The sequence below is a fragment of the Siniperca chuatsi genome, linkage group LG8 (assembly GCF_020085105.1).
Source record: "Siniperca chuatsi isolate FFG_IHB_CAS linkage group LG8, ASM2008510v1, whole genome shotgun sequence".
Lineage (NCBI taxonomy): Eukaryota > Metazoa > Chordata > Actinopteri > Centrarchiformes > Sinipercidae > Siniperca > Siniperca chuatsi.
In genome coordinates this window covers 5,604,521-5,625,000 of record NC_058049.1, presented here as the reverse complement: position 1 = coordinate 5,625,000, position 20,480 = coordinate 5,604,521, and the positions used below count along the sequence as shown (strand labels likewise).

At 38.7% G+C, this 20,480-nt stretch overlaps 1 protein-coding gene across 4 annotated transcripts in view; it reads right to left on the bottom strand.

The window, feature by feature from the left end:
• Positions 1 to 20,298, bottom strand: part of npm1b (nucleophosmin 1b) — a 20,316-nt gene extending 18 nt beyond the window's left edge. The window contains exons 1-11 of one of the 4 annotated variants that reach the window (XM_044204805.1): positions 20,174 to 20,298; positions 19,780 to 19,862; positions 18,279 to 18,398; positions 17,860 to 17,953; positions 16,964 to 17,067; positions 16,781 to 16,836; positions 16,547 to 16,619; positions 11,260 to 11,358; positions 4,805 to 4,918; positions 4,638 to 4,712; positions 1 to 3,364 (exon numbers count right to left, since the gene is read on the bottom strand). The exon at positions 1 to 3,364 is cut by the window's left edge and continues 18 nt beyond it. In XM_044204805.1, coding sequence (XP_044060740.1) covers positions 3,311 to 3,364; positions 4,638 to 4,712; positions 4,805 to 4,918; positions 11,260 to 11,358; positions 16,547 to 16,619; positions 16,781 to 16,836; positions 16,964 to 17,067; positions 17,860 to 17,953; positions 18,279 to 18,398; positions 19,780 to 19,862; positions 20,174 to 20,222 — 921 coding nt within the window. In that variant the 5' untranslated portion in view covers positions 20,223 to 20,298 and the 3' untranslated portion in view covers positions 1 to 3,310. The remainder of the gene's footprint in view (positions 3,365 to 4,637; positions 4,713 to 4,804; positions 4,919 to 11,259; positions 11,359 to 16,546; positions 16,620 to 16,780; positions 16,837 to 16,963; positions 17,068 to 17,859; positions 17,954 to 18,278; positions 18,399 to 19,779; positions 19,863 to 20,173) is intronic. The other 3 variants (XM_044204807.1, XM_044204806.1, XM_044204808.1) reach the window with 3 other exon arrangements.
• Positions 20,299 to 20,480: the final 182 nt, after the last annotated feature.

Sequence of the window (20,480 nt, the reverse complement as noted above, 5' to 3'; positions counted from 1 at the left end):
ATTCAGGTAAATGTTACAGGTAGGATAAAAAAAAAGGATGGATATGTTCATCTCAACAAACCATGAATGAATGAATATCCACCATCAGCAGTCATGCAGGAACTTATCAATAAAGTTTGACTAAATGGACAAAATGCACTTTCTTTCAACACAGAGTCAGCCCAACCGTCATCTACTCATACCAATTCAGATTTGACTCCAATACAGTGTATTGCAATTTAATTTGCATTGACATATGCAGCAATTATGTACGAGCTTTGTTTCTTGTCAATTCAAACTTAAGATGCCACTCACCACATATTGATGTTTTACAGTAGGTATTTCAGGTCACAGAAACAAAGCAATATTATTAGGGGGGGGATACAGAGGGGGTCATTGGACTGATCACAGATAAATCTCAGAACTACTTAAATTGGATACAATGGTAGATATTTACTACTACTCAAAATCCAGAAAACGTAATGACATTATAATGCTGTTCTAAACTTAATGTTTTACCATGCTAGCAGCATTGTAAAGAGCAAAACTACAGTGTTTGTTGCAAATTGTATTTTTGAAAACCAAATTTCAACCACATTTTTGTTATTAAAAAATGATTAAAAATAATGAGCCCTAAACCTTACATCAGGTTATCAACAAAGATCACAATCTCTTTTTTTCCCACTTGGACATATTTAGGTACTGGCTTAATTACTCCGTACAGAATCATAGCAGGACAACCAAACAGTAAGGCTAAAATGAAAAGTTAACAAAAACAGGACAGTATTTCCAACATTTTAAAAGGGGTTTTATACTCAACAGAAAACACTTCTATACGAAACTAGAACACAACATTTCAAATAAAGATCAAAACAGATCCAAGCTGCAAAACCAGCTATTAGCAAGGGCGGATTAAGCACACACTTAAAAATATAATTGTTCAGCTGCCGTATTTCTAAATAAAAGCAAGAGACTTATTTACAAAAAAAAGTTAATTAAGGGGAGCATTAAAAAATCAGTAAGGAAAGACTCCGTCACGAACTCATACGCAAGTCAAAAATAAATCCTAGTGATGGCAACCTGCTCCTACTGAAACCTCGCTACAAAGAGGACATTACAGATATTCAAAATGTAATATTTAAGTAAATTACCTTTACAGACAACAGGTTGAACCAAGCAATTTGATTGGTTAAAGATGGTATTAATCTGCCAACATTTGGCTTGTAAAAGGCATTATACAGGATCATAAACACGTTATAAGCAGAGCAAGTGTATGCTTATTGTCATCAGAGCACTGATATTCAAGAGTGCAAACAATTATGGGGTTGAGTTCTTTATGGGGTTTCTGTAAAGGTGACGCCATGTTACTGTGATGTGATATATACCTCATCATTATGTTGTCATAAATAAAATAAGCTGTGTAAATCATAGGCTTGTAATCTGTTTTTAGTGCATTAGAGAACACTGAAATATATTGAAAACAGTGTTAGTGCCACGTCGTAAATATAGCCCTGGAGCTAGCTAATCTATTTGCCTTGTTTTTAACTTTTTGTATATAATGTATATTATAGAAAAACATTATAGTCGGGGCATCTGTGTTGGTTTTATAGAGCTCATAATACTCTTGAGTATTCTTTGTGTACTGCTCTTATGAACATTTTTGGTACAGATGATTGTTGGCTATAATCACTGTAATGAATATGCTATCAGGTTATCACAGATGTTAATGGATTTGATATGAATTCACACTCCAAAAATGCCTTCTGAAACAGGTACAGTCAGCAGCTTTGTAAAATGCGCAGGTTCTGCAAGTTGATTACCCTAATATAAATTCACCTACATTTGTATTGAAAGTATTAAAAAAAAACAAAGAATGAAACTGCTCTCATCTAGAAATGTCAGGTGTGTTCCTGGTAAAAACACAGGATGAAACATTTCTTTTTAACTCAAGAGATTAACTGGTAAAGATATGTAACAAGCAAGTTAAAACTGCACACATCCATGTAGATATACTGTATGGTTCTTACCGTTTCTAGATTGCAATCTTTTTTTTAACAGTTTAATCTTTTTGCTGATTTTCAGTTTGCAAGTAACTCTTGCAAACTGAGTGACACAATTTAAAAAACTGTTATCTCAACATATGCTGATGAATTTCTGTACAATATGTATAGAGTAATTATGCCAAACAAATCCATAGTACAATCTGTAAGCATGTTTCGCAAGTAAAAAATGCTTCATAAAGCCAGACCGAACCTAAAATAACAAAACAACACTTGGATGAAAAAATATATTGTCACTGTCCCCCCTGTATCAGCTGTCTTAAGCATCCTTGTATATACTGCTCAAATTCACATAAATTGGGACTCTTGATGTATCTTAGTTTACAGTAGAGATATTTAAAGGCACATTCTGCAATATCTCCTATTGCATTGTTGACTTAACAAGGACACACAGTGTTATGGATGCGAAGCACCTGAAACCAGGCTCAGCCAATATCATCAAATTGCAGAGCTGCATCACGAGCAGTTTCACACCTGCAGCTCCAATGCAAAAACTACATGTGAAAAAAGTAAGATGCAGGTATGCCAATCTCACCTTCTACAGGCAAGGAAAGGAATAGCTTCTTTAATTTGACAGTTAAACCACCTGCAGTTGCTTTCATTTTTACAGCCGCTGTTTGACGATTTATTTTACTTCTAAGAGCCCTCGTGTGTAGGATTTGAAAATGTTTGTCTTTGACGACTCCTTGTTGTAGCATCAAAAATTGAAGGGGGTGTTTAGGACCTAGAGTCCAAAAAAAAAAAAAAAGATTATCAATGACTAACTTGACTAGGATCTGTCTTGTCTTTGGCTCTGAATACTTGAATTATAAAATTTGTTGTGACCTAATTATTTACATATCTGTTATTTACTGCAGCTATAAAAATCTGCAGGTGCAACATTTATTGCCTGCAGGTGGCGCAAGTGTTAAAATTGCAGAAGCTATTTCTTTCCTGTAGGATGGAAACATAGACATCTGCAGGTCGTAATTGTTAGTACTATTACTTTCCTTCCCTATATAGAATGTGATGAAGGGGACAGCTACCCCTTCTGCTAAAAGTGAATGAGTGACTTTGTGAGTGAATTACGAACTAGCTCAAGGAGGTGCTTCGCATCTAAAAAAACGATGACACCTGAATCAGTAATGGCTTTACCCATTCTCAGTCCTTCTGTTCACTCCAACTCATAATTAGCACTGATGACATAATATGGCCAAGTAGGAAATCTCGCAGACTGTACCTTTAAATGTCTTGCAGGATGCAAAACATACAAATGCTTCAAAGTACAAGTGTTACTTCTTCTCAATCTTCAAAGTTTGTACAAAACTCCAAAGGTCCTTGACCACCTGAGGAAGGTACAGAGATGGGAGAAAGGGATAACAACAGAATAGAAGAAAGAAAGAGAGAGAAATTATATATCAACCAAATGAAGTGCTATACAGCATGAGACAGACACATGACTCACTTTTAGTACAACATGCTTTTGTGCGTCTCGCCTGTGGGAATGCTGAATTTAGATGGGGCTGTTGGGAAACGATGAGGGGTTGGGTGGGGGCAACAGTACATACCAGAGTATATGACTAGGTGCTCCAGGTCTGACAGATCTCAGCCTTGGCCGATGAAACCAAAGCACTTCCACAGATGTTTCTACACACTGGGATCAACAAGCTCTCCCCGACCCAACTCCACCCCCACTCCTTCCTTGTCCAACTGGCCCTCATGCTGGTCTAAAGCGCTTTCACCTGCTCTCATAACTGTACAGTTAACATTTTAACACTGCAATGCAATCACAAATGAATGTTCAAATAGCCTTTTTCAAGTGATCGCCATACAGATGCTTCGCTACAGAAAACGCAGCTTTACTATTGGACACATTGCCTAGAATCATTTAGTCGGTGGGGATAATCTAAAGCTTTCTGGGTGATTAATTCATGCTCAGCAAAACAATGTGCAGGGGCTGTTGTTTTTCTTCTGAAATGACAAGCAGCATTAGAAAAGATTTAAGTACTGCATTTATAAAAACCCTTTTTTGGGTTGGTCAAAGGCCTTGAATGTGAAAGAGACTGGTACCATCCACATACCACCAGTCCCTTCATTAAGGCTACAAAAGACACACACTCCAGTAAATCACTGAGAAAGAGTTTTCCTTGGCAGGTGTACTCCCATTCCATCTCGAAAGAGCCCGCTGACACAAAATGAATATAATTCACAGAGAACACACTGTGCTGGAGAGACATTTGAGGCATAATGGACAGTGTAAGGTATGAGGACAGTGTGAGGAACAATAATGCATTCCTGGGTATCTATCATGGCAAAAAGCACTTAAAGCTGAAATGAAGGTTGAAGTAAATGTGCCCATGACAACAAATACCCACCAACTGAAACATTTCTAGAAACCAAAAAACTCCCCATGGCTAAGTGTTTATGAGAGATTAGATTGCAAAAGCAAGAAAGCAGGAAATTGAGATAAATTGCACATGTGGTGTAAGAGCTGAAAATATAAAAACTTTAGACTTAGAAATAAACAAAGACCAATCTCAGATGCCTCATAACCAGGGCTCTCAAAACCATGTGCAATAAATATATACATAATATATCAAATGACTCACGATTACTTACTTTTTTGTCTGAGATTTTAAAAGAACTCCTCACGAAATTTTCAAACTTCTGCTCTGTCTTCGGTAGTGGTTTTCCCTGATGAAAAAAGGCCATTAAATCATCAGCTTAACCATGCGTCAGACATTCAATTAAGAGCAGTAATTTGCAAAAGAGGATGACAGGCTTACCTCCTTGGCTGCGGTTGACAACTTGCTCTTAATCTCAGGCAGAGAGGGAGATTTAGATGGGCCAGCCTGGGGTTTGTCTTTTGCTGGGGCAGGTGTCTTGAAAAAATATATCAGCTAGATAAGAAAAACTGATTGATATGTCAAATAGAGAGACGTTTATAGAGTTGTAAATAAAAAGATAACTTCATATTAGGGCCACAATATTTTTTCTTTTACTCAGGTTCAACTCTTGCTATTAACTTTTATTTGTCTGTGTTCTCATTTGAACTCAACACAAAATTGCTAATTCTAACTTATTGGTGATGAATCCATTTGCTGACCAACAGGCCAGTCTGGGCTACAGCCCTATCGTGACCCATTTTGTCTGGGCCTGTGTTTACAGGCTTGGCGTAAGGAACCAGCTGGAAGAGGATAAAAGCAACAGAAAGGACAACGAATTCTAGTATAATTACACCATCTTTTTTTTAACAAATACATCAGGTACAAATTATGTTTTTATTGTTTGCAAGCAGGAGAGGGCAAGCCCCAACTCTTCAATGAGCAATAGAGGTTGTTTGCCAAATGTCTTTTTCCCTTGATGGCAAATCCCAACAACTGAACAAAAGAAAAAAAGTCTAAGTCCAAATAATGTTCTTGTGCTTGTTTCTCAATAAAAATTAAACTGACATCAAATTAATGATGAGATTTTTTCTGTTCAACGTTTTGGTGACATTATAGGTGCTATTTCAACACACAAAGAGTCCCCTGTGTTTGTGAAGGTGAGAGCAGCATGATTACTGAACTACGGGTGTATCCAGACCTTGGCAGTCGAGGCCCCAGAGGTCCTAGATTAGAAGTGTATAAATGTGACACAACTACAACACACACACACCATACTCTGTGACTGCATGTTACACAAGCCACAGAGCTTGTCCCTACATGTAAAGTCAGTGTGGAATCCAGTGAAATTGCAGGGTTTCATTGATAGCCAGAGACACATGTGAAAGAAGAGAGAAGCCATGTATAAAGCAACTATTTACCCTGTGAGTCAAAAAACAGCAAGCAAATGGAAAATTGTTTTCTGTTTGGTTGTAATTTCATTTGGTTATCATTTTTTTGTGTCAGATTTTAGCAATTTTGATTCATATTTCTACTTACTGGTTTTAATCACGATGTCATATTACTTGAGTCAGAAATTAAACCATAATAGGTTGGAAGCAAAAACTGTGTTTATTTTCAGCAGTTTTAGGCTGCCATACACACTGATTTCTCATAAATAGCCTAGTATTGTGTGATCTGTTTTGATTAATATAAACAAATAAAGAAAAATAGATATGCTATACCTTGTCATGCAAAAGCTGAATGTTTGCTTATGTTTAATGTGCAGTTTAACCACACTTGTACAGCTCCAGTCTGCCACAATGTAGACTTGTACAGTATGCCAGAGTACATGTTCAGGAGCCTTGATAACCAAAATGTAGGCGGAAGTGCAGTAGCTAAAGATTTTGCATTAAGGAATGGATAAGTAGAATCAAAAAGCATGATTCGAAATAAAAATCGATGTTTAAGTGTTTTTATATATGTCTTGCGCTATATGTCACCCATACCCCAGTATGATTTGGGTGAAACTGGATCATATTTTATAAAGAGAAAATATTTTCTGGTTTTCCCTCTGATGTCCTCAGGCTGCTCTGCCTCAACTCTCGATGATTTACGGAGTTTCCTGATGGACAGATAGCTTTACCAACTGCTGATAACTAGCTGCCGTTATCTAGTTAGCTGTACAGCTAGCGGTCATATTATTTGACTCTGCCTGGACTGGGAACTCGGGGCACGGAAGCCCGCACAGCAGCCTCCCAGTGAACAGGGCTGGGCCGGGGTCTCTGAGAGGCCAGTTTGACGACAGGGAATACAGTAATGTTACCGAGGTGATTTACAGAGTTTCTTGATGGACAGATAGCTTTACTTTTTGCTAAACTGCTAACTGTAGCTGTCATTAGCTAGTTAGCCATGTAGCTAGCGGTTCTATTAGCTGACTCAGCCCCGGGGAGGCCAAGAGCAAAAACCGGCAAGAAACCACCTCTGTACTGTATTCCCTGTTGTCAAACTGGCCTCTGTTAGACTCTGAGACTGTGTTCGGTCCCGGCCGGGTTCACTCACTGTAAGCTCCTAGTCCGCAAGAAGTCTGCATGACAAGGGGTGGGGGGGGCACATTCAGTGGTAAGTGACAAGTCTCTCCCTAGCTTCGTGTTTTTACAGGAAACACGTAAATAAAATAGCATTCTGCTTTCTGTTTCATGGGAACTTTGACAATTTCCCACTTATTAAACATTTGGAACTGGTTCAAAGTCAGAGCTAGTTCTCCATACCCAACCCTAATGGTAAGGTTCTGTGGATAAAAGCAATCAATAAATGCCATGTGTTACTACTTGATACTTCACACCTTTAGCAACTTCTGGCTTTTAAAACCAGGGTAAGACTTAAAATGGTTAAAAACAGGTGGAATGATCTTGAGAAAATAAATTCTCTGTATAGTTTGAAAAATTCAATTATCTGTCCCTGTCCCCAAGAGATCTGCATTTTATAGCACAGATCAAAAGGTATAAAATGAAGAAAACCTTGACGCACACATACCACACCAGTAAAAAAGAGCACATATGCTGCTGGCTCCTAGCCAGAGAAATGCACTACGTAGGCCTATTTATTATTTATGGGCAGCTCTCTACTTCCAAAGGACAGCTGTGGACCTGAAACAGCTGATAAACACACAAAGCCAGCAAGCTTTTTCATCTGGGCCAGACAGTGATTACAGATGCCACGAGACATGGAACTTAATCACAAGCATGCTATCATTTGATGCAATCGCTTGTCTTCAATCCGGCACAAACACATGGTTGTGACACCTTTTCTCATCAGGTCTGTCTGGGGATGGTAATTGTCATTTTGGTGGAATGAGAGTCTTGGAGGCCCTTGTCTGGGGAAAACGTCAGGTCACTGGGAACTGTGACTCTAATCCTATGACTTGTATATGCAAGTAAAGGGGCTGGTCTTTTGGACATTTTTCATGCACAACAGGTCCAGTCGGTAGGGTCATAGTTAGAAGTCAACATCCTTACACTCACGGGAAAAGTAAATAAGCGCTAACAAGATAGGCACCTGCTATAACACATGTCAATCAGTCACTAAAACAATGACTCACACCCTTTTGGGATAAGCCTGAGTGGTTAACAACTTTACGACTGTGACGTGTGCTTGAAGGCATCAACTTCTCCAAACACATCAATCAAAAGACACCAGCTGCAAGATAAAGTTACTTCAGATCAGCACAACTCGAGTTAGCTCGTTCTCATGTCAAGCCTGTTACACAAGAAGGTGCAGCTACATGCTGGGCTGTGAGAGGTGAGAACTGCGGTACTGGCAACAGATCTGACAAGCCAATCTAATGACCAGTCACCTGCATTTAGTAAAGAAAAAACAGACATCCACGCCCGCTTCCTCGCTCCTCAGGGGCATCTGGAAGCGCAAGCTGCACCAGACATCAAACGCTGGTAATGAGAGCAATTGGGAGAAGGTGTGTCCAGGAAGTGAGGGGTGTGAAAAGGTTGTAGAGAGGGAACAGTTGTTGTGCATAAGTGGAGAGGGGATGGGGGCAGTTGAAGCTCCACGGGCCAGAAAGTTAAACTGGCGGGATGGTTTCGGCAGTTCAGCTGCCCATCGGCTAATCCCCCAGAGCATTTCAAGAGCCACTGTGTTATGTCTGGACAACGGCCACTACAGAATTAGCTGCACTCTCCCACACACCAAGAGCGCTAGCCCTGGGGGGAATCGCTTTCTCGCCTCAGGAATTTAGCAATCCCAAGGCTCAGTATTTAACATGAAAAAAAGTTTCTTTTAAAACGTCAGACAAGAAATGACAATGCTCTTATGTACACTGGGTGTGTAAGATGGTGTGCCTTTAGCATAAGCCATGTTTTAGCCTACAAGCAGCCAGCACTTGCATGTTAACGCAAAAAGCCTTATCTAAACTGAGTTTCTGTCCAAGTCATTTTTATCACAGTAACATGCTTTGTGAAATTTGTAAACTTGCAGAGAAGCTTGCAAATTCGTATTCCCTGATGTGTATGTGTGCTACAGGGGGTTGGGGGGCATCAAAGGTGGCTGCAACACAAGACGGCGGGGTCAGGCCAAGGGGTCGTGGGTTTAAACCTTGCCCCAGGAAACCCGTTTAGAGGTCAGGTGTGTTTGCTTAAAGAGAGGCAGAGTTCAAGCTTTGGATTTTGAGAGGTGGCTGTCCAAGACATTCCATCCAAGAAATTAACTATCAGGTTGAGCTAATTGCAATGTGCATTTATCACATTCCTTGGCGGCGGAATGGGAAGGCTCTCCAAGTGTTTTTCTTTTTTTGTTTTAGTTGTGAATGCCAATAAATGCAGACAACTACCCATGGTCATAGACACTTTGTCTCTTCACAGGCTCAGGTTTGAGCAGAAACAACTTAACACAAAATAATAAAGTTATTTGTAGAGCGTTTTTTATGTTTCTTTTTTTAAGTGCAGTACATTGTCCAGGGCTTCAGACTAACTTTTTCCACTAGTAGCACTAGTGCTCCCTACTGAAAATTTTAGGAGCACCAGCACAAACTTCAAGAACACCACTTAAATCGACATGGAACGCAACACATTCATACTTTTTCCATCTTAACTGTATTACTGATAAATGCTTTAGTAATAAATATAACCCGGCAATACACCACCACCCACACAACCCATGCCACACTTCATGTAGCCTAGACAAGATTAATGAACAATATTTATAACTATAACTTAAAAATAGATGTAAAATATAACAAGGGAAAGGTGGCTGGCTAGAAGGAGCACATATTAGCACAATGGCACTGGCATTCTGGCTCTGGCTAAATCTACTGTCCACTGCAGATGCACTATCCAAAACCTGGATGAGTAACTAGTATAAATTAGTGTATTAGTATAATATTATAACATTAAATAAATAGTATAATGTTAATATAATAGTATAATGTCAGTATTATATAAATATAATAATTATATAATGTTAGTATAGTTGGACAATACAGCAGTTTATAATGTCCCGCCCCATCCAGGCTGTGATTGGTCGGTTCACGAAAAGTGACACTGACGGGCCCATCGACTTTATGAAAAGTTGAACATGTCACATGTGGACATCAACAAAAGGCACCCGATATAGCTAAATAGCCAACTAACCAAACCCAAACCTTGCTTATCTTATCCCTGTTGTCTTCTGTCTTACGGCTTCAGCTGCAAAACCTTGACTAACAGTTGAACTGGTATTGGAGGAGGATGTGGGCTGGTGCATAATCAAAGTTGGCCGACAACGCGTCTCTCTCGCTCTTGTTTTCTTTCGCGCACACACACACACACACCAGGAAGGCAGGTCCCCACAATGTGACTGTGCAAAGAGATTTATGTCCCCACAACATGAGTAATACACACAAACACACACCAATTCTCGCTCCCTGTGGTGTTTCACACGATATACAATGATGATTTTAAAAAACAAAACAAAAACGGGGAATATTTGCAAGTCGCACTGGTGCTCCTAGTTATAAAATTTGGTAGCACTGTTTCCAAAAATGGTCGCAAAATGCAACTAAATGATCGCAGTCTGAAGCCCTGATTGTGTAATGTGTTTTGCTTACAGGCCTTTTCATGTTTTGACTTCAGACATACTGGAAGTAGCGGGAGATCCGTGTCTGTTTGCAAAGAAGGAGGTTTTAAATTTGTTGCTCTCCACTGTTTTATTCTGTGGATAGTTCTTTTCTGCATGTTGTGACACAATACGTTACATAACACCATATCTATCAAACTTGATTCATAATGATTTCTAACTACTTAACTTCTTCTTTGTCTATTCTTCTTTAAAACTCCCATTTTCATTATCCACCATTCTTTGCTTTCTTTTGAGAGTGACATTATGTCTTTCATTAGAAATAGAGCTGCTGGCTTTGATTATAGTCTAGCGGATAATGTCCTGGCCTTCTACATACATCTAGCTATATTATTTCCAAACAAATATTTTAATAATATAAACAAAAAAGAAAAGAAAATGGTCTAGGATGGGGGGTAAGAGGGGAATTTTATAGGGAGGGGTGCAATATAGATGTTCTCATTTTTTGTTTTCTCTATATTTATGGATATGAGATGAGTTTTGATATATCACTCATTGGTTGTATGTGTGGCTAAACATCCCATTATTTTGTTTAAATCTAAAAAAAAAACAAAAAAAAAAACAGGTTTGTCTTCATTGCACCTGTAAACCTACGTTGTCCTTCCAATAAACAGTACTGAATAAACTGGCTCTTAGTTGACCCTATTAGCGGACCCCTTTATAATGGTATAAATGCTGTCAACCAATGAATTAAATATCCACGAGCCAACCACAAGTAAACAAAGCTGAGCAGGTGATGCAGCCTTTCCTACCTTAATCTGTTGTTTGACTGCTGATCCTGATGGTTTTTCTGCAGGGCCGTTTTGTTTCACTGGAGTCTTGTTGGGCTTTTTTGGTGTTGATGCTGGGCTCTGAGAAAGCAAATAAACACAGCCAAAATGTATAAATAAGACATCCCCAGTATGACATCCCTACGTTTTTAGGAAACATGTGGGCTTTAACCAGCTCAATTTACCGGTCTACTTTACTGAAACGCTAATAAAATCTGTAAAAAAAAGAGATAATAAGAAAACAAGCAGAACACTCTTTGTACAAAAAGCTCAGAGAATGCATACTAAATTGATCATACATCACAGTTAATCACAGTACACAAAACCAAAAGTGAGATGACAGCAGGGGGCACCATTCTGAAGTTACAAGCAGCTGAACATGTTATCAACACTTCTTGAAAAAGTGCCTAATGTGACTAACTTTGCAGTAACTGAATGACAACTGCAAACACTGCTACAAAAGGTGGCTCAGTTTAGATTGCTGGCAAAATATCATATTTAACAACCCCCTACATACTGTATATATTTATAATATCCCTGTTGATTAGTTTCAAATTGTGAGAGTGGTTCCTTTTTCTTAATGCGTGACTTTCAGACTGTTCTTCCTGATATATTATGTTGGATATTAAACTTAGCCTCTTTGGGGCTATGGTAGTTGTGTCATGTTGTTTTGAAAATTCCCATATCAAAGCGCTAATTGCCAAGCCTCTTTTATAGCTGACAAATTATAATTGGCATGTAACATAATGTGAACCACATTTGTAGAAGTGCTTGCAATTGTGGTTAATTTTCTTCAGAGTCTTTTGCCATGAGGTGTTTTCTCTCCCATCTGTAAGGTCATAATAATGTCAATGCTGCACGCGTAGACTTATTATTTTAAAAAGCATTTTAACACAAGAAGACAAAAATATGTACATTCCACAACAAGGATAATAACAACATCATTCAAAAGCCAAAGTAGTAGTGGCAGTCCTAAAGTTATGAATTAATAGTTTCTTCTGATTAAGTATCCACAGACATGCTGCTGCTTCCACTCTCAAACCCCTAGACTCAAGTTATCATTCTGCCCTGAGATTCATTACCGGAGATCCCTATCCCTGGACAATTCAAGATGATGATTTCAAACCACTTCACCTCAGTGTGCAATTGTTTTCACTGAGTCTTCTCCTCTTTTGATTTGTTTAACTGTGCATTTCTCTGTATCTCAATATTCTCATATTGCAAATGACGGAAACCTCAATGAGTTTCAAGGCTTAAATAAAGGTTTGAATTAATTAATTAATTAAAGTATCTCAGACTAAAGGTATGTCCAGTCTTGTGCATGAATGCACTCAAAGAGCACTGTTCATTGAACATGCTCATGTTTTTGGTGAACGGCGAACTGAACGTATCTGTTTGCTGCTAATGAATGTGAGCTCAAGCACTGTGTTTTATGGCACCTGGCATGCCGGTGTTTTGGGTCACAGAATGGGTCACAGAATCTAATGGGTCACAGATTTTTGAAACAACACAACGAGCTGAAGCATCTGACCAGTCTTGGGAAATATCTGCGAGTGAATGATAATCACAAGAAATCACTAAAGGGTAAGACGAGCCAACAGCCGCAAAGTTCCTCCACCCAAGTCAAACTCACAGAATTTTGGAAAAAGGAAAGAAAAAAACGGAAGAAATGAACATTTGTGAACTAGTTCATTTTTTGGTACTGTGAATTTAGTTCAAAATTCAAAATTGTGAACTATGAACTAGTTCATTTTAATCTGTGTGAACTGAGCTTTAAGCTAGCTCTTGTGAAGTGTGAACTTGCACAACACTGGGTTTGTCCATCTGCAGGCTGTACTAAAAATATAACTGCAACTAAATCGGGGATGATATGTAACCAAAACTGAAATTATCTTCAAGCACCAGCGCTTTATGAAATTACGGAGGAAGCACTAGACATACTTGGTAATTTGTAACTGATAAGATACTTAGTACCCAAATAACCTGTCATTGTTCTTCTCCACACTGGAGGCCTTCCTGTCAGTTTTCCATTGGTCTCAGTCACCTGTGTAATTACCTTGTAATAGCCAAGGCAAGTACCTGCATTTCCTGAGCACCAACCCTTTCCTTGCAATCACTGGTATTCACCTTGGAATGGGCTAGAAGTGTAATTGCCTGTGTTGACATAACTGTTACAAGGCAATTACACATGTTATTTCCTAAAGCAATGCCTGATAATACAAGATGCTGTAAGGCTGTTCCAGTGTGGTTGCAAAGCTTTTTTTTCCCCAAATCAGAGGGATATTAATACACGAAGGACAGAACCCAATCAAGTAGGGAAACATTGTGCTTTCTTCAAAAATCCTTCATAGATGCACCTGAGTGGTATACCTGATAGGTATTTTGAAGTCGGCAAGTCAGATTTTTACATGAGATGTTATTTCCTTGGATTTCTGCCACCGTCCTTTCTGTGTTTATTATAACACAATGATTTAAATCACTTTGCTTCTACCACAAAGTGAAGTACACCGCTAAAAGTCTAGAAAGTGTTCATGTGATGTTTGGATGGAGACATTAAAATGGAGAAGTTCAGAAGTAGAAAGATTTGTCATAAAGGTTAGACACCTGTCTCTGTCGTAGTGAAGATCTGCTTATTTGACTCCTTTAGCAGATAACCACATTGACACAATTAGCAAATAAAGTTTCAATCATTCACTGACTCTCTTAATCCCACTTGGTGTCTTTATCTTGTTATGTTTTAGACTAGTTGGGAAGTCAGCTACATAACTGTTTGCAGTCTCAAGGCTTGTGCTGGAGCAGTCTGAGATGTTCAGCGCTGCAAACTCCCATTCCACGTTTCTGGGTCATCGGAAAGTTCTACCTGGGGAGCAAAGTACTGTAACCCAGGAGCCAAAGTTGATTTCTTCAAATGAAATGCAGGTAAAGTACCAGAGCTCCTAGAGAACTGTTCCTGGCAAGGTTTCTGTAGTGTAAAGGCAGCCAGTGCTTGTCTGAAAGACAAACTACATGTCTTTTTGCCAGTTTTTGACTAAACAAAGGAGTTTTCTCAAATAAAACTTAACTCAGCTATTTTCTTTTTCCTTTTCTTAACATTGGTTGTGTTTTGTTCTTAATGCTAACACTGGCAATGTGCATCCAATGTGGTCCAAATCAGAATTGAAAATTACTCCATAAACGTGTTTGCTCTTCACAAAGGGCAAAAAACATAAAAATCATGTGACCAAAAAATCACTTTCAGCTGAAAGTGTGCCTGTGTCGATTTTAACTGAACCTAAAATCCAGGTCTGATTAGGGCATGGAAATCTGTCGATACCGGTGTCAGCATGTAATGAGTTTCAGGAACAGAAAAGATACTTATTTAATACTTAATAATGTTGTTTAACACAAGCAGCCATCCTAGAACTCTGACAGTCTAAATTTAGCAATGTTCCCGATTTCCTGTTTAGATCAAAAATATCTGATCAAAGAACAAGTGAACTAGATTAAGAAGCAGACCAAGCATTTGATGCCACATTTCCATACACAATGCTACGAATACATTTTAATTAACAGTAACAAGGTTTGATACCAAAAAAAGAAGAAAAAAATGTATATTGACCTATTGACTAGTTAGCAGTCAAAAAAATAATAATTGCTCCCAGCCGTACTTTCTAGAGTTTTGTGCTTTCATTATTAAAGAATGAGACAGTATAGCTATGGAGCTAAAGACAAGAAGGGTGAAGAAAAGGATTAAGGTCACGGAGGGGAGGGTTACGGGGTGCATGAGGTGGAGGAATTGGACGAGAAGACAACAGAATAAATCAACAGGTGACAGAAATGCTCAGCTGTCATCTGACCCTGAGGCAAGGATCGGCGCTCACGTCGCAGGTATGCGCATCTGCCCTGCTTTGATCTTTTGCCTGGCACAGTTTGCACTGGGATAGCGTGTTTTAAAAAAAAAAGAAAAAAGGAAATCACAAACAGACACCGATGTAAAAATGAGGCAGATACACACATGCACCCACACACTTGAAAATGATTGCGGTAACACGCAAAACAAGTGTTCAAAGGCAAAGGCCAGGTGCAAAGCTGAAATGGTATGAGAGACGATAAAAAGGAGCAATCATATTAACAGTGGGATGACAGAGGGACAAAGATATGCAGTGTTACAGAAAAATGGGGGAAGATGTTTCCCATAACTGGTGTGTGTGTGTGTGTGTGTGTGTGTGTGTGTGTGCTTCTCTGCGTATGTACTGTATATATGTGTTATTAATGTTTGCAGACTGTGTGCATTTTTGCAAGTATGCATGTGTACTTACACATTTAAGTGTACAGTCTACAGTGTGTGTACATACCTTTGAGTGTGAGTGTGTGTTTGCATGCATGTGTGTACGTGTGTGTGCATGCACGTGTGTGTGTATGTATAGGATAACATAGTGCCGTCGTGTTTGGTGAGACAGTGAGAATTCAAGCAGATTACAGAGGAGAAATCCAATCATTACGCGACACAGACCCTGTGTTTTACTCGTGGAAAACAGGTGGGTACATGAGCGAACAGGATGAAAAAGTTCCATGTTTTGTCTCATACAAAAAGGTGGACGGTCAGTGAGTGCAGGAATGGGAAGGGCCTGCTGAAATGAAATGCCACTATAGGATACAGTCTGTGGGAGTTTAAATGATGTGGTAGAAACAAAAGGGGAGTGGGCAGACTGCAGCAACACAGAGAAATTTCTTTTACTCAAAAAAGGGCAAGCCCTTGGCTACCCTGACACCTGGTGGACAACAGGGGATTGGAAGCACTTCAAACACATTGAATCTACTCCACAAATTAATGTTTGACCTTGGTTCACCTGCCCAGATGAACCAAACTGAGTAAATAATCAAACTGAGAGCATCAATAAACTGCTACACAGAAGCTCTAGGATGGCATGTTGTATTTTCAATAAATTCAGATTTAATGTCATGTTGGTCACACTGGGTCATGTAAGTCATAGATTGGTGATATTGCAAGTTCTTAATAATGGGTGTTGTTTGCTTCTAAGAAACCCAAGTATAGTGCTGCATTTGATGTAAAGGATAATATATTGGGCATTGGAATGAGATAATCATTGGAACGCGTAAGTCAAGAATTTAAAAATATGTGTAACATGTCTGTGTGCCCCACTGGGGAGGTACGCCTCACAGCTTGAAAACCTCTGCTCTACAGTATCCTGCAGCTACTGTCAACATTTTTTTGCAAGTACATTTTTGATATTATTTATAAAATGAACAAATAACAGACCAGGCTTACTTTTTTGAGCTCTTTTCCAACATTCTTCTGAGGCTTCACATCATTTTCATCACTGTCATCATCTTCATCATCGCTACAAACACGAGGGAAAGAAACGTTAAGCAACCTGACAGACTTGTCTCTGAATGAAAATGTTATATTATTTGTGCATCTAACTAAAATTTTAGGCCGATAAATGTGGTATTTTTTAGGCATGCCCAATGACTGAAAAAATTCTGAATTACAAAAACATACTCATCATCCTCGTCGCTGTCGTCTTCATCATTGTCAGAATCCATCTTCAGTTTTTTCTACAAGGAAAATGAATCATCATTTGGTCAAAAACACAATTTTACTAAGATTAAAACTCTTTCTTTGGGATAATTTTCCTTCAGAGTTGAAGGCAGCTCTGTAGCCAAATGAATTCAAAGAACACACTGAGGTGGATACCAATGGAGGCTTCATCCCCGACATCAGGCTTGCAGGCCTCTTCACTGGTGAGCTGTTGTTCTCCTCTTCTTCATCCTCTGAATCCTTCACACCTACAAAGCAAACACTGGTTACTGGCACTGCATAGTGATGAATTCTGTTTAACTTAGATTTACGTGGACAGCCCTTGTATGGACTTTTAAACATTGTTGGAAACAGAGAGTGATACTTATCAGTGAATCAGTGAAATGCTAAAATTCTAACAATGGAAGACAAAAATTTATCTCCTTATGAATCAATGTAGTAGTATTAGAAGCAAAGCTATTTTTAAATCACCATTTACGATTAGTCACAGTAAAAAACTTGTTTTCCAGTTATTCATTTGTCCTTTCCCACCAAAACAAATTGCATAAGCAAGTCTTAAAGTAACAGGTTCACCCTAAAATGAAAGGCTTATGAAATATGATTAGCGACTGTGGCCACCAATCGGAAGGTCGTCGGTTCGATCCCGGCTTCCCCCAGCCCACATGTGGGCTGGACACTGAACCCCGAGGGCTGTGCCTTCGGTGTGTGAATGATTAGTTACTTTGATGAGCAGTTCTGCCATCAGTGTGTGAATGGGGTGAATGTGATATGTAGTTGCAGCGCTTTGAGACTAGAAAGGCGCTATATAAGTACAGTCCATACCATTTTACTGTATGTTTTATGTGTCTGTAAAATGAGGCTGTCAAGGTAGGTGGAGCTAACTTGCTACTTTTGACTGACTTTTGACAGTGTGGAGTAGGTAAGCGCTTCATTTCAATAATGGTGAACTGTAACATGAGTCATAATTTGTATGTGTATGTCTGTAATTCTAGAAGAAAAAAAGTCAATAGTAGCCCTAGCAGCCTAGCATTAATACTCACTAACAAAATGCTGCCCGCTGATGTGAACTGGTCCAGAGCCGGACTGGAGACGGAAGGTAACTGGAGGTGTGATCTCAAATCCACCTAAACTCATCTGGACAAGAAAAAGACAATTATAGCAACAAAATAAACAATTTAATAATTGTTAATATACCATTTGCATTTATGTTCTTCACTACAGATTTCTCTACCATCCACGGTATGAATGAGTTTCCTTTCGTTTTTTGTCATTTTATTAAGCACGAAAGAGGCTGAAAGCCACTTTACTTTTACTGTTACTAAAAAAAAAAGAAAATTACAAAACTAGACATTATAGATTATACATATTGCCTAATAGATACGCATTTTCTTTACTTATATATCATTGAGTAAGTCCTTAAATACTTCACAAAATCCTGTCAGTTATGGCGTTCACTCACAGAGGGCAGGATGGACGGTTTCAGGACAACCAGTGGCACTTTGGTCGTTTTTCCATCATAAGTGAGGCCCTCGACTTCAACCATGTGGAACTTATCCTCAGCCTCGGCTCCCAGACACACCTGGAAAAGCAGCACAGCTGACTCTATACAACACCACCTCCATGTCTTGGCATCATCAGGCTAACGTTGCTCCTGATACCTTTTGTCTGACCTGATGCACCAGGAAAATTCAAGTTTTCTAGGAAGATATTGCCTTCAGTAAGAGTCTAAATTTCTGAAATGACTGGTAATGGCCAGTTGAATACTCCAGTTCCAGTTTGACTGATTAATAATGATCTCATTACTATAAGTGTTGAAACAATCTGTTGATTAACTAATTGGATGATAAAATATTAGCTGTTTAAGCCATTTTCCCAGTAAAGGTACCAAAACATTTTCAGAGTTCAGCTGTTAAAATTAGAGCCCAGACTAATTTTAGGGTTAACAAGTTTCTTACAATACATTTAAGACATTCATTTGGTCTCTGGTAATTTTTATTACGTTTTACATTTGATAGATTAAAGAGTTATTGATTAATAAAAAATCAAAAAATAATAAATAAAACATAATAATTAGCAGCAGCTATAATAACTATCTAACTATTCCGATCAAAAGATCTTGCTATAAGAAATCATGGAAACCCCCAAAAGAACATCTCTGTAACCACTGTCACCTGGACATCAAAATATAAGACAATAACTATATGCGTCCAAAATATTAAATCTATCAAAGTTTGAAAAAGCTTTTCCAGGCTTTATGACCCTGCCTAGTAATGAAAAACATTATATTCTATCGGGGAAGAACAAGAATACCTCCTGCCACAGGAAATACGCACATGAAAAAAAATGTATAAAACGTTTACTGTATGAAATTAACATATATGGATTTTGACCTGCCCTGTATTTTTACAATCAGACTGGATGTAAATCTGAGGAGCATAAGATTAGATTCAACTTTATTGTCATTACACATGTACAAGTACAAGGCAACGAAATGCCGTTTAGGTCTAACCAAAAGTGCAATAAGCAAGTGCAGGATATGAAGTATGTGCATAAATACAGGATAGAGAAATATTATGAAGAAGTCGGTTTCCGCCCGGTTGAACACATGAACATAGGGCACACTGGATGATGAATTTCTTTAATGTTCACTGTAGATAGTTCTCTTATATAGCATATATGGTTATAGTTCTATAGTTATTTGTATTTTAATAACCATTGTTTTCTTTGTCCACGATTTTCTGTGACATGCTTTGGCAACACGGATGTCTTTACATGTCATGCCAGTAAAGCAAACTGGAATTGACAGAGAGGCAGACAGATGTAGCAACACAAGTAGGGATGACTTACACTAACGCTTCATATATTTAACCCTTATGATCTTTCCCTTTGAAACATGCGTTACAGCCGCATTGTTTGGCAGGAATAGTTATTCTGAATGCAATGGAAGGCGTCTTCCTTACTGCTTTGAGTGACAGCTGTTGCTCCGTATCATCGTCTTGTACGTCAACTCTGAACTCCCGTTTGTCCGATTTGAGGGTACAACCTAGAGAAAACGATAAGTGCAACGTGTAACTAACGCTATGTTTGCACTTATCTTGAACAACATACACACATGCATTAAACAGTTTGAAATGCGGGGGTTTACTCTTTGCTACAGCTATGCATCTCGCTGCCTTGCTCGACCTAGCTAACAAAAGAGCTGAATTGGCGCGAGAAGGGGCAGGCAGTTTAGCCAGCTATTTAGCTAACTTCCTCCAGCTAAAAATGTTAAATGGCTATTTGTGCATGATAACATGGCAGTAAAACTGATTGTGCGACCTACAATATTAGGTTCATCAGAATAAGCGAGCTCACCAAATAAGTAAATTTGTGGTCTGCTCAAATCTGAGCTATCGTCCTCCATCTTTGTAGTGGCTGGTTACGCTTACGTAAACTGGTGTGATGGACACATCATCGAGCCAATGGGAAAGCAGAACATGATCGACGTTAAAAGATCTTGAGCCAATAGAATTGGAGACTGGGCGGGACAAATGAAACCGAACGTTCTAACGGATGAACACTAGATGGAGCTGTCGTAATATAGATTGAGGTAATCCTACAAATAAATGGCCTACTGTAAACAAAAATATGAAAAAATAAAAATGACTATAATATAAAAAAT